Below are 15,238 nucleotides of genomic sequence, written 5' to 3'. Positions count from 1 at the left end.
GGAAAATAAAACTGGAAAGACAGTGAATCGTAAATCAAGGCAGCATTATATTATTGCAAATAATTGATGCTCATAATTATGAAACTCACTGACCTTCTCAATTTTCATTATGAGGATTGACTGGTTAATCTGTGATTCCAAAACCCAATATGTACCATGATGTATTTTATAAATATTTAGTAGGGCACTATAGTTATATATAATGGGGTTAATTTTTGATATATCTATAAATGCACATAACATAGTTTGCTCCACTTCAATCTCCAGTACTTTAAGTATTAAAAACACCTTAAGAGAATAAGCAAATCTTGTCATGAGTGATAAATATCTATAATCTTTCAGGATCATTAATACAGTCTTATTTCTAATCAAGTGACTTCAAGGTAAATCAAATGACTGATTAGAAGTAATTAGAAATTTCTTAATCGGAACTTAGGCAAAACTATAATTGATAGAAAAAGCAATTGAGTTGATATATTATGCAGTATTGGAGAGAAAAGTGGGTTGAGCACAGTTTCTGCTACTTTCTACCAGAGCGATCTTGGGTAAATCATTTAATTTCTCCGAGACTCAGTTTTTCTCAAATGTGACAATACGTACTTTACACAGTAGCTACAAGGTTTTATGAAATGATGCATGTGGGTACAGAGCCTGGCATCCACCAAATAAACATTAGTTCCCTTCATTGTTAAAGAATAAGAGACTATTTAAAGTCCAAGTAAGTTTTGTTTCAGTCATTGTTTAGTGAGAGGTCAAAGCCAAGTTCGAGTTGCAATGCATACAACTTTGTACACCTTCAGGCCTACCACAGTACAAGAGGGATTTGAAGAGCTTAAATGCATGGTTTGCTTTATTTGTGAGATGTTGCACCAACATTTAAATTCTGTCATTTGAGTTTTTAACTCTTGCCTTGAACACCCTGTCCTTGTTATTCATGTCCTCTTTTACTTTACTTTTACATTAAAAAATTTTCAACTTTATTGAGGTATATTTGACAAGAAAAAGTTGTATATACTCAATATGTACAACTTGGTGTTTTGATACATGCACACATTGTGCAAAGGTTACCATAATGAAGCTAATTAACTTATCCATCACCTCATACAGATACGTTCTTTTATTCTTATGGTGATAATAATTCAGGTTGACTTTCTTAGAATATTTTAGAATACCATACATTATTAATATAGTCACCATCCTGTGCTTTAGGTTTTTAGAAAATATCCATCTTATAAACATGAGTTTGTACACTCTGACCTACATTATTCCTTATGCACCATCCCCTACCCCCTGCTAATGCCACCTTACTCTCTGTTTCTATATAATTGACCTTCTTTGAGATCATGCAGCATTTTTCTTTTTGTGTCTGACTTAATTCACTTAACAAAATATAATCCATGCATTTCAAGCTGTCACAAATGACAGGACTCCTTCTTTAAGTTCAAATATTATTCCATTATATGTAAGTGAGATATATGCATGTATATGTGCATATATATGTGTATGCATGTGTGTGTATGTATATATATCTCATAATTTCTTTATTTATCAGTTGACTACAAGTTTGCTTTTATATTTTGGTTACTGTATATACTCAGAAAAGGAACTACTGGATCAATAGTAGTTTCATTATTTATTTATTTTTTAAAATTGTTTTTTAGTTGTAGAGGAACACAATATCTTTATTTATTTATTTTTACATGGTGCTAAGGATCGAACCCAATGCCTCTCACATGCAAGGCAAGTACTTTACGACTGAGCTACAACCCTAGCCCCAGTAGTTTTATTATTAATGTTTTGGGAAATCTCCATATTATCTTCCCTAATGGCTTTATCCATTCACATTGTCACAAATTTATATTTTCTAAATACCATCCTCAATACTTTTTATCTGTTTTTGTTCTGATAATTGTGTCCTAACAGGTATGAGATGCTATCTCATTGTGGTTTCGATCTGTATTCGCTTAATGATTAGAGATATTGAAAACTTTCATATACCTATTGACTATTATATGTACTCCTTGGAAAAATGCCTATAAAGTCTTTTGCTTATCTTTCACATTGGGTTGATTCACTATTGAGTTTTTTAATTTCTTTATGTGTTTTGCATATTGACCCTTCTCAGACTTAAGAGATGGCAAATATTTTCTCACAATATAAAAATTGTCTTTTCATTTTGTTAACGTTTTCTTTGCTATATGGAATCTTTTCACTTAGATATGTCCCATCTGTTTATTTTTGCTTTTTTTTTGCCTAAGTTTTTGGTGTCATAGTAATTCAAATGTATACACACACACATGCAAGCATATATATACATATATGTGTGTGTGTGTGTGTGTGTGTGTATTATATGATGATGCTAACAGTTTCAAATTCAGAAATCTTTTTCAGGTTGAAGATTCCTATTCCCAAAACCCCAAATTCCAAATCCAAATTGCTCTAAAATTCAAAATTTTTTGAACACTTATATTATATACAAGTGAAAATTTCCACATCTGACCTCATGTGCAGGTCTTGGTCAAAACTTAGGGCCAATAAAAATACTGATTGAAATTATCTTCAGTTCCATCCCCCAAGATATCTCATTATGAATTTAAAAATACTCCAAAGTCCACAAAACTTTAAAATCTTAAACACTTCTCCTAAGCTTTTCAAATAAAGGCTACTTAAACTGTAGTGGCACAATTGAAACTAGCACATAAATGTGTTGGTCTCATTGGCAGTTTTTTTGTTTTGTTTTGTAGCTGGGGTCTTTATGTGTTACACAGGCTGGTCTGGAACTGCTGGGCTCAAGCTACTCCTGCCTCAGCCTCCCAGAGTGCTGAGATTACAGATGCATACCTCCATGCCATGCTCCCTGTGAGTTTTGAGGAAAATGAGTCTTGTGACAGTTTTGCAATTTTATGAATAGGTACAGAGAATAACTTTAGACATTTCAGTTTTGTTGTTTTTTTATTACATGTAATAGTACTAGAATACTCAGCAGGTATAGTATTTCCTCTGATTGTTGTATCTGCTCTATCCATCCAACAAATTTAACTTTTGGACCAGGCACTTTTCTAGCCATTGTAGGATGATGAGTAAGACAGTTCTGCCTTCAAAGAACTCAAGGAAGCAGATCCTTGACATGGTTTCCTTTTAGTAAGATTATATCCAAAGTCCCACATCCATATGTAGTAGAGTGACTAGGGTTGGAGAACCAGAGAAGCCTTGGTAGACTGACATTTGGATTGGACCTTAGTCAAACTAATAAAGGGAAGCAGATTTATGGTCAATTACAAACAGATATTAATGCAAGATGCTTTGATTTGGCTTCACAATTTGTTATTAGTTACATTTGAACATGGCTATGTCTATTGTCCAGGAAATCCTTTTCAAATCAAATCATAAAAGTGCAGAATGCGCACTGATTTAAGGAATAACCTGGAAGAAGTTTGATTTTACCAACCTTTGCCCTATAAATGCCAAGATGAACTATGCTCTGATGAAAGCCCTTTGCATTTCACTGCCAAAAATGTTTCTGCAACTCTATGTACAACTCTATGTATATATTTTATATTTTATGTGGTGCTAAGGATTGAACTCAGTGCCTCATATGTGCTAGGCAAGTGCTCTACCAACCCCAGCCTCATAAGTAAGAAATTCTTAACAAACTTCTAGGAACCGTAGTTGTTGAGAAACAAGGGAATCTGTCTTCTATTCTATTCTTTGAGGCACTCCTAAGAGACATAAAAATGGACTTCTGTTCACAATATGTCAATAAGGTGTTGAAGGGCAATTCCGTGTGTTGTTCACATCATGTCCCAAGTGCCCAGGAGTTGGTCTGATTTTATGAGAGGGGAAAGGGCTTTTTGTACTTGGTATCCTAGAGAATAGATAACCGCATATTTTATTGCCTTCCTCTTAAGGGGTATTTTTTTGTAGTTATTTTTCCTTATTAAGTACATTTAGCCAAATTCTGGTTTAATATGGCTATCCCAATACTCATGAATTAATAGAATATATTTCTAAAAGCTAGTTCAGTAAAAATTACTAGTTCAATAACAATAAATGCATATAAATATCTTTCATCCTCTTACCGTTTTACCTAGTTGATTAAAAACTAATCTAGAAGTTAAAAATGTAACTTTATAAAATAAACACATTTAATAATTTGTTGTTAGCACATGAAACTTCTCTGTGAATGAAAGATTAGATTAATGTAAACAAATGAATTTAAAATCATTTATGCTTTTTGGAACATTAACAGTGACATATGGTATGAACAGTAGGCAAATATGAATCAAGTATTATGTTTGGTGACATTTAGTTTAACAATTTCTTTGCATAATCACTTCTGTGGATGCAATTTTAAACCATTTCAGCTTTGATAACAGTTATTCGAATTACTTGTTAATTTATTTTCATTAAGAAAAGTTTCCTTTATCCTACACTTACATGCTTTCAAACTTTTGATTATCATACATTCTCATAAGACCAGAAGGCAACGTGGCTTACTGCACTGAGGTTATGCCAACAAAATAATTATCCAACAGTCTATACATTACTGCAAACTTTAATTGCAACTTTATAAGATTTTTTAAGCTTTAACAATGAAAAGTTCAGTTTCTTACTTGGAACATCTTAGAGGCAGAACAGCAATATTTCTTTCATCTTTAAAGCTACATTCAGGTCAAATGTTTCAATACTATCCAAACTAAATTTTTGAAAGTTAGGTATTGGTGGTATTTGAAGGACACTGAGATTTCTTAAGAACACATTGTTTAAATATTGTTTTATTTTTTTAACTGCACTATGATAATAAACTAACTGTACTATGATAATAAAACTTATTTTAAAGGAATACCAGAGACTTATATTTTGTGTTCTTAGAATAGCAATATATCTTTCAGAATACTGTTTGAGAGATACGCAATATGTATAAAGATGATAGAAGTCAGCATGTGCTAAACATGGCTAAAACAGTGTTATCCAAACACAATTAAGTAGATTTATATATTTTTACACAGATCTTCACAAGTAATTCTGGAAAAATCAGCATTTACATAATTTTAACAAAAATATCAACATGGACTTTCATATGCATACATGTTTCATGCGAAGTGCTATTTGCATTATAGGAAATTACCTCATATTTTATATGTTTCACATAATTAAAATATATAAGGCGGAATAGAAATAATCAGCACAATACACATTGGTTCCATAGCATAGGTTTTGTATAAAATGTCATACTTTATTTTTTCCTAGAAAGTGAAAGAAATAACTGTAAAATATTTTTTGAAATATTTTAAAAATACAGGACAAGCTATTACTCTCAATGGTATTCTGTTCATACTGGTTTTATAAGAAGATCCCTCAAATTGTATTGAATCAAGAAATATCTCCAATAAAATTATCATAATTTTAAAAAATATTTTGCTTGGTTCCAGAATAGAACAGGGTGAAAGAGGGTTATGCTGCACTGCATTAGGCAAGACGATGATGTTCAAGGCATTGAACTGCTTAACGTTTGTAAGAAATATTATCCTGCTTCTTAGTCATATGTTTAAAATATTCAAAGTAAACGCACCCATTATGTTGATTGTTATTCATTTTGCAAAAGCATCTTTTCAGACTCATTTTGCATGCAATTGAAAGTCAATGAACTGTACAAATAAAGCCAATGTGGTTAATTAACAAAAAATATTTTTACAGTGGTAAAATAACCATTTCACATTAAATTATATAAAAGATTATATAAAAATAAATAAATCACCAGCATTTCATATTTTGACTTGGGGCCATCTGGGAATAATCTTTCATTTTGCAGAATAAGTTCACAGTGGAACTTCCTCAGGGACAAAAACTGGACAAACATATTCAGTATCTAAAGAATTTCATGGACTAGAGAAATTATCTTTTGTTATTGAATAAGGATGGCTTATTTTAATCTAAGTTTAAAAATATTTATACAAAATTATATTCAATAGCAATTTTGCATAACAAATAGTAAAATAAGTTTGATAAAACATGGGTCTTAATGTTTTCCTGAGCCTAATAAAAGTTCATGTTCATTGAAAGTTATGGCAACTGAACACATGTGGGAAAAAAAAATCAGATCTCTCTATCCTAGTCAGGAATGTCATTGTTAAATTTTTAACAAAGACCAAACATTTTGTATACACCGGGCAGTTAAATGGCAGCCCCACCAGCAGGTGGCGCACCAAAAATGTTTGGTTTCACCGTGTAGTTTGGGAGAACTACCTCTACAAAGTCTATTCGTGCTGATGCTCCTGATGCTGCCATTTCTGGTGCCCGAAAAGCTGCTGCCTCCACATCCTCTGTTGTAGGTGTCACTGTATAGTCTCAGGCGATTGGGCAAGGGGCACACTCTGGATCTTCAGATGCTAAGATGAGAAAAATCAATTTCAATGCCCAAAAGATGGAACTCCTAACGCAGTAGGTGACTAAAAATAATTACCAATTGGTTTACAGTATAGGGAGGTAGAAAGTTTACTTGGCTTTAATGTAATTCCACACAAATAGGTTTTAAATAAGATTTTTGTAAAGTGGTACAGTTCTAGGATTAGGAAAAATATGAGATAAAATAGAAATGGAAAATCAAACTCAGAGTAGAATTGGGCCAGATGACAATAAAACATGCGTACTTCCATAAAGGAGCAAGCAAAACTTTCATTGATGTTCATCAAATTTATCAGCCATTCTCCTGAAAATAACTTGCTTAATCTTCCAAAATTAGTTCTACTCATTTAAATGAACTCCATTCTATAATTACAAGCATTATTGATGCATAATGTTTAATGGAGAATTGGAATAGACCTGATTCACTGATATTTTACCGTGGATTTCAATGGTAAACTTTTGCTCTCTGGAAGTGACAAAATGTATGAATTTCCCCTATAGTTTTCTTGGAAAATTCTGTGATATTCCTATCAAGAGTTTAATCTCTTACAGTGTTAAAAAAAAAAAAAAAAACTCTTATGTAAGAAAACATCACTGAAAGATACCAGTGAGGAAAATATATGTAAGTGAAAATAATATAGAAGGATACATTTTACCACCTGAAATGAATTTTGACTGGAAAAATGTTTTGGGTTGTAAAAAGAAACATGCTTCCCATTTATTTCCCATTGAACATTTAAGCAGCAACTTTTGCTGGGTTTCTTCATGCTTTAATAAAAATGCGTATAATCTGATTTTTCTTTTTATTTTTAGGTGGATACAATATCTTTATTTTATTTTTATGTGGTGCTGAGGATTGAACCCCATGCCTCGCATGTGCAAGATGAGCACTCTACCACTTGAGCCACAACACCAGCCACTATGATTTGATCTTTAAAAATTTTTAGGCCCACTGTGGTGCTATATACCTGTGATCCTAGTGGTTCAGGAGGTTGAGGTAGTAGGATTGTAAGTTCAAAGTCAGCCTCAGAAACTTAGTAAGGCATAAAGCCACTTTGTAAGACCTTGTCTCAAAAAATAAAAATAAAAAGGGTTGGGGATGTGGCTCAGTGGTTAAGTACCCCTGGGTTCAATTCCAGGTATCAAAAAAAAAAAAAGGTTTGAGAGCAAATAATAAGTATATATATTAGAAAAAATATTTTACTAACATTTACCATCCCTGGAAATACTCATGATACTTCAGATTAATATACCATGGCTATTTAGAACCCAATCAGTTTGGAAACCATCTTTTTCATTTAAAAAGCCTCACATTTTGTACAGTCACTTTTACTGCTTGTGCTCCTGAATCCATTATATTTGATGTACTGTATTGTGACAAACGATCACAAATTATGACAGATTCTTATTGAACATAATTTTTTCAGCAGGAGTCACTCTGAATCAATTAATCATGTTATTCCTCTAATCTCTAATTTTCTCTCCATTTTACTCCCAGAAAAGCCACCAATCATATGTTTCAATGAATGACATACATATTTTGTTCACAATTTTTGATGTACATTTTATTCAAATTAAATGCCACAGTTTTACTGATGAATAATAATTTAAAAAGTGAATATGCTCAAATACCAAAATACAAAGCAAATTATGATTACTCAGATAAATGCAATTATGGCTATATATAATAGTAAATGATGATTGAATACCTTGGTTGCTTTAGAAATTTCTCTTTGTTCCATTTAAGATGATTTTCATATTTTCGATTAAAAAGTAAAAATATAATATTTCATTACAGTATTTTTTCATACAGCTGAGATTAGTGTACATTAATCTTAAATCATTTTCACATTAAAAGGCAAGAAGTATAGTCTTCCAAACCACACGGTAAATAATTACATTATAAAAACTGGGTCAATGCTTTAGAAGTTGAACAACTCTACATATACAATAAATACACTGGGATTGCATATAGACTGAACAAAATTACCTATCTGATTGTTTAATTGAGGCAATACATAAACAGAATCTTTGTAAAGATACTCTGTATCTTAGACTTTGATCAAAGTTTGATTTATTTATTTTTGGACATAATATTAAATAAACACTTAAAAGTCTTTTAAATGACATAACTATTTCACATGATTATTTTAAATCTCCCAATGTATGCTTATTAAGTTAACATTCTTATTTTGATGATTTATGAAAAATAATAATATGTACAAAATATTACTAAGAATATTAACTTTTTATATTTTAAATAACCTGACTACTTTTTATAAGTGAGACAGACTAAAACTACATAGCTCAAGCCCAAGCTCAAATTGCACATAATTATGTATTTTGTGCATTTTCCTTGGATAATTTTGAAATATTCAATTAGATAGCTGCCAAACTCAAAACAATAACATTTTAGTGTTTTGTCTCACATCTCTCTGCCTTATCATTTGCCCTTCTCATAGGTCATATAGATTATTCAAGAACAAAATTATCTGACAGAACAGTAATATAGCAGTCAATATTCTCATCCCACTATTGAACCAGCAAAAATTCAACACCAGCTGAAAGCTTTAAAGTATTACAGAATAATTTGACTTTGAAGATAGGGCACAAGTAAAAATCATTTTCTTTAAACATCAAGGTGATCATTAGGTAAATCTTCATAGGCAAGCAACGTTTTGTTCTTTAAATATATTGTATAAAAATAAATTTCCAATTTATGCATTACTTGAAGTATGAGATTATTGACACTCAATGAATTAACAATATCCTTTTATTAAAAATGCAATCAAACACCAGAGTAGTCTTAGCTAACCAGGAAGAAAACTTAAATATTTTAGATATAAAAAGCTGAACTAAGCAAATACAATTGTGTGCAAGCTAACAAACGTTGGAAATGCCTTTTTCTCTAAAATATTATAACATTTAGAAATATTTTGTTGATGTGTTAAGAAATTTCAAAGGAGTCTAATAAATAAGTGGGGGTATGTTTATTGATGACCTCCAATTCTTTTCAAAACAGGGAGTGAGTGCAAATAAGAGGTGTAAAGAGATGGGAATAATAGAACCTGGTGAATTCAAGAAATTATTCCAAGGTAACCCGTCATTTAGATATTTTTTTATAAGAAATTACTATATAATGAAAAGAGGGTAATCTAAGTATAGGGAATTTCATGTATAAATTTAATAAAACTTTAAAGTAAATAACTATCTGGGGATGGTAAAATGTTCCTTCCTGAAGGACTTTAATATGGGAGGGATTGTTGGGTAATGCAATAACTCACTAAGCGTCTATACACATTTATTTCTATACCTCATTCTTTTTTTTTCCAACCTAAAAGAAGTGTTTCTTCCTTCATTCAAGGTCATTCCTACTTGTGCACCTGATCCCAGGCTCTATCAACCTCTTCTAGGAAGGACCTAGCTTCTTCCTTCAGCCTCATCTTCTCTATCTGTGGCTAAAGGGAATCTACACCTCTGCTACCTCCTCTTCCACTTCTTACATACATACCTAATAGTGAGCACAGGTTAACATTTATATATTGTTCATTGAACTAAAAATTTTTTAGCATTTACTATGTATATGTACAAAACAATGGGGAAATGAAAGGGAACTAGATGAGCTGGTCTCTGTCTTCCTTTCTCTTCTTCTGAAAAGGGCACTCTTACTTACTCACTAACCATTTACTGATCAGCCCACTACTTTCTGATGTACAACCCCCTTCTCATATCTCAGTTTCTTTGGTGACACAGAAAGAATTCTAGGACTGATTTCCACGTCTGATGTTCTCCATCTGACCTTGGACCAGGTATTTGACTATCTTGAACAATAGTCTTCCTAATGGGCAAAATGAAACAATGATACTTTCCTCAGTCTATTTTACTGATGCTCACAATGAAATAAATACATGACACACTTCACACATTGCCAAGCACATAAAAGCTTAAGGATGAGTATTAATGTCTAAAAATTTCTTCAAATTCCAAATCCAACCAACAATTCTCAATCATTATCTTTGTGATCTCTTGGTTCTCTTTCATTATTGATCTTTCCCTACATCTTTTACTCTCTTTAGATTCTGGGACAAGTTACTCTCTTGCTTTGCTTCATACAATATTGACTCCTTCATAGGTTTCTTCTTTGCCCAGCCTCCAAATGGTGTTTTCTTCCAAGTCCTTTACTCTCATCACTCAGTACAGGAGCATCTACCCTATAGTTTCAAAAGGCATACATACTAACAAAGGCTGAACCTAAACTTCCATGACTATCATCTCTCTTTGAAGTTTAGATTCCTGTATCTAACTGCATTCTAGGTAACTTTAATTGGATTTCCTCAAATTGAATTCATCATTTTGCCTCCAAACCAGTTCCTTATTTCAAGTTATTATTTTTTAAATATTCATTTATGGTCTCACCATCCACTGTGTCATCCAAACTAGAAATCTGGAGACTTAGACACCTCACTTTCCTTTCTAACATCTAAGTAGCCTTATGCTTATGCCAATTTCATTTGCTAAATGTGTCAGTAATTGGTTCCTTTGTTTCAATTTCTGGTAACATTGTTTTATACAATAACCCGATTTTTACCTGTATTGTTATAATAACCTGTTAATCTGTCTCTTGTTCCTCAAATCCATACTCTATAGGATTACCAAAGGAAATGTAACCACATAATTCCCAATTGTTAACTGAGTTGTGTCCCTTCAAAATTGATACATTGAAGCCTTAATCTCCAGTAGCTCAAAATGTGACTGTATTTGAATATTTCATTTTCAAAGAAGTTATTGTCTTGAAATAAGGTCACCAGGGCAGACCTTAATGCAATACGCTTTGTATACTTATCAAAAGGGGAAATTAGAATACAGATGCACAAAGAGAAGGTCATGTAAAGACACAGGGAAAAGACAGCCACCTACACACCCAGAAGAGGGCTTCAGAAGAAACCCGCTCTGCTGGTACCTTGATCTTGGATTTTTAGACTTCAGCATTATAAGAAAACAAAATTCTATTGTTTAAGGAAACCAGTCTATGGCACTTCATTATAGCAACCCCAACAAAAGAAAACATTGCTTGTGTGTTTCTTTATTTTTTATTGATTCTTTTTAGTTATTAGGATACATTTTGACATAATCACAAGAGATGGAATATCATTTGTTTTAATTCAGTCCCCAAGCTTACTCCCTTCTCCTACTCCCCTTCAACTACTCTACTGATATTTCTGCAATTCATAGTTTTCTTTTGAAATTAGTGTCTTGTGGATGTACTTTATGTTGGGATTCACTGTGCTATATCCATATATGTGCATTTGAAACTTCAGTCAGATTCATTCCACTGTTCTTCCCCTTTTCTGTCCCCACTCTTCAATCCTTTTTGTCTATGCTACTGACATTTCCTCTATTTTGATGAATTTCCCTCTCCCCTTTTCCCTCTTTCTCTTTCTCCAACCCCTCTTATTTTGGATTATCTTCTTCATGACAGAGGAAACATTCAACTTTTGGTTTTTTGAGACTGGCTCATTTCAGTTAGCATCATAGTCTCCAGTTCCATCCATTTACCAGAAAACACCACAAATCATTCTTCTTTATGACTGAGTAATACTTCATTGTATATATACGCCACATTTTTTTTCACTTTCTTTATCCATTCATTTGTTAGAGGACACCTATTGTGTATTTCTTCACTAGCTTCCCAGAGTATGAGGGACAATCTTAATACAACAGGCTTCTATGGTGCAACCATGTTTTCTGCACCAGCTACCTCTCTGACCATTCTCTGCCTCATGCTATATATGACAACAATTCTTAACTAGTTACAGTTCCTTGCACACACTACATTCCTTACCTGTGTGCCTCTAATACCACTGTCCTCACCTGACTGCTTTCTACCTAGTTCCTTCCATTCAATTAAAATCATTTCATTTCCAGGAAACCATCCTTACTAAACTGATTTCTTTTTGAGTAATGCACATAGAAAGCCTGTAAAGTAAAGACAAATAAAAAGAGGGGGAAATCACCATAAATTTTAAACTCTAACACGAGTGTTTAACAGTTTAATAATTTTCTTTCCAGATTTTGAGACCTATTTTGTTTATGCAATTGAGATTTTATTGTACAAACAATTTTGCATTCTGTTTATTTGATTTGATTTGATTCTTTGAGTATTTTTCTATTACTAAAAATCATTTTAATGGACTCATAATAAATTGTACCACGTTGGGCTAACTTCAATAAATCTAATTATTCTTTTAGAACTAGAAATTCTGAATTTGTCATCGATTGCTCTGGGCTTAATAATGCACCTAATTCTAGACCTCTCTCTGGTCTCTGGACCTGTATATCTCTTAGACCTTTTCATTGAGGTATTTCACTCAGACTTAACTAGTTGGCATCTAACCACATTATTTCTCCTAAGCATCTTCCTGTCCTTCCCACTTTTCTCACACCTTTCTCTGTATCTCTTTATAGCATAGTAATTCACTCAAGCACCAAGTGCCAAGTCTTGCAACCCAGCAATCCATGAGTCATCCTTGATTTTCCTTTTTCTGCAGTCTTTTCCGGTTCCAATTCAGTCATTCACTGAAGTATTTGACTCTATCTCGTAAGTATATCTTGTGTCTTCTTCATTCAACTGCCACTGGTTTAAAGTGATTCTCATGATTTCATGGTGATTGAAATGGTTATAAATCCATTACTCTGTCTTTAGACTTCTAGATCCCATCTTCATCAGATGTGCTTCATAATTATTCCTATATCTGATTTTTTTTTCATTCTGTAGCTTAATGTTTTTGGATCCTTCAAAGCCAAATTCCTTTGGCATGGCTCTGTGCTAGGTATTTCATGTGTACTATGTCATTTGGTCTTTCTTGTTACCCTCTGAGGGAATCAGTTTGATTTTCTGATTTTATATCCGTTCTTCTCAGAAAACTATATTGTGATTGTGACTTATGTGTCTATGTTTCTGATTCCATCCCCAGAGTGAAAACTTAGAAGAACAAGCTATAAAAGCTAAAAATGATAAAGTGCCTAAACATCTATGTTGGTAGAAGTTTCACTGTATGTTCAAGGTAGAAAGAATAATAAAAGAGAGAGGAGACTAAAGTGTAAGGAACTTGCAATAAAAACCTAACCAGAACTAAAAGAAATATTTTGTTGTAAAGTTCTCTGTACTCAAGTCTTTGGTTATTTATATCAGTGTTTCAAGGAGTCTGAAAAATGTAACATACTGTTCCTATTATGAACTTTATATATATAAACTTTTTGAAGTTTAGTTGATTAAGAAATGTTGGGAAAACAAAAAAATACAATGCTAAATATATTACTCTAAGAATAACTCATGAAATCACAAGCCATAATCAATAGCGGTACACATTCATTATTTCAAACAGGGGAACTTAATGGAAACTTGATGGTAAGCAATAATTACCAAAGGAACACTAATATAGAATTGATGCTCCATGCTAACAACTTAATTTTGAAACTAATTGAAAAGAAACTTTGTTTTGAACAACACCATTATGAGCCCTAGTTACTGGTATGATTTTATAGAATTTTCTGATGTTTTCATTTTCTGGGACATGTGGTTATACATGTATTCTCTTAGGGCATGTGGTTATACATGTATTCTCTTAGGGCATGTGGTTATACATGTATTTTCTTAGGGCATGATTATAGTAAGAAGCTCTACAAATAGAAAAAGATACAAACCCTTGGAATCATAAAGTCCATGTCTTAGTCTAGGTGCCATCAGACCCTAAATTCTGAAAATTTTGTATGTTCATTCTGGCAAAATAGAAGGATATAGTTTTCTATATTTAAACCTGCTGTTGTAGGTCGCCCATTTTGGGGTTGTCACTTACTCTCCAGTTTTATGTTCCACTTGCAGACCTTATAGCTTTCTCATCTCTGTCATAGCAGCCTTGTCTCCTTGTAAAACTACAGCTCCCACAAAGAACCCATTAGCCTTGGAACACAGAAAGCAGGGAGATGATTCCACTTTTTCTCTTCTCCTGCCATCTATTCTCTTCTTCTTTTCAGACCTAGTGACTAAAAATTAAACAAACACAACCACTCTTTGTCATTAGCTAACTTTTCATCTTGGACCTTTCATTACAACATTTTGGAATTAAAAATAATAATGCACCTAACGCTAAAACATCTTGTTGAATGTATCTTCAGTTTCATTCTTTTGGCATCTGACAATGTGCCATCTTGCTAAATGCAAATCGATCCACTATTGAAAATTAGATGGGGTACCTTCTGACACAGCTCTTGGATTTCAAACTTTCCTTCTACCACAGAATGCTCTTTTCCATTTGGTGGTAACATCTAGAAGTTCTATAGTCACCCATTACTATAGGTGAATCTGAAGTCATCCTGATCACAGGCTGACTGCCCACTTACTCCTGAGGCAACTGGTATTTTGTTAAGTCGCTCTGTCCTGCTTTGTCATCTCTCTATAAGGAATTTTCTTCAGTGGTTCACTTACTTTAGTGTTCTTAAGGGCTTCCGTTCTGTGACTGTAGGGATCTGATGTCTATTGATATTGACTCCTAAAAGTTGCCTTTGGCTCCTTTCTATTGAATACTCTCAGTTATTTGCCCCAACAATTGTGTCTTGTATTGCCTAGTGTCTGAAACTAGTAGATATTTAATGAATACTTGCTGAATATTGAATGCATGGATGCAAATTTTCAGCTGAAGGTGCCATAGGGATCATAACTGATTGGTAAGTACCAGCAATGGTGCTCAGTTACCCCTTTCAGAGGGAAGGGGTTTCCTGTAGTTTGTGGAGAGTGGGGTGGAAGTAGTTTCCTTCTATAAGGGGGTGCTCAGGT

At 33.0% G+C, this 15,238-nt stretch overlaps 1 protein-coding gene across 7 annotated transcripts in view; it reads right to left on the bottom strand.

The window, feature by feature from the left end:
- Positions 1-15,238, bottom strand: part of Lrrc7 (leucine rich repeat containing 7) — a 552,277-nt gene that overhangs the window by 209,475 nt on the left and 327,564 nt on the right. Inside the window, exon 8 of one of the 7 annotated variants that reach the window (XM_058581589.1) lies at positions 513-6,389. The exons of the other annotated variants lie outside the window; for them this stretch is intronic. Within the exon in view, the coding sequence (XP_058437572.1) occupies positions 6,383-6,389 (7 nt within the window). The 3' untranslated portion in view covers positions 513-6,382. Of the gene's footprint in view, positions 1-512; positions 6,390-15,238 lie in introns of those variants that run through there. 7 annotated transcript variants of the gene reach the window in all.

The sequence above is a fragment of the Marmota monax genome, unplaced genomic scaffold, assembly GCF_021218885.2.
Source record: "Marmota monax isolate L192 unplaced genomic scaffold, Marmota_monax_Labrador192_F-V1.1 WCK01_AAM20220418_F8-fsc00023, whole genome shotgun sequence".
NCBI lineage: Eukaryota > Metazoa > Chordata > Mammalia > Rodentia > Sciuridae > Marmota > Marmota monax.
Note: the sequence above shows the minus strand (reverse complement) of the source record. Positions and strands in the feature narration are given on the sequence as shown.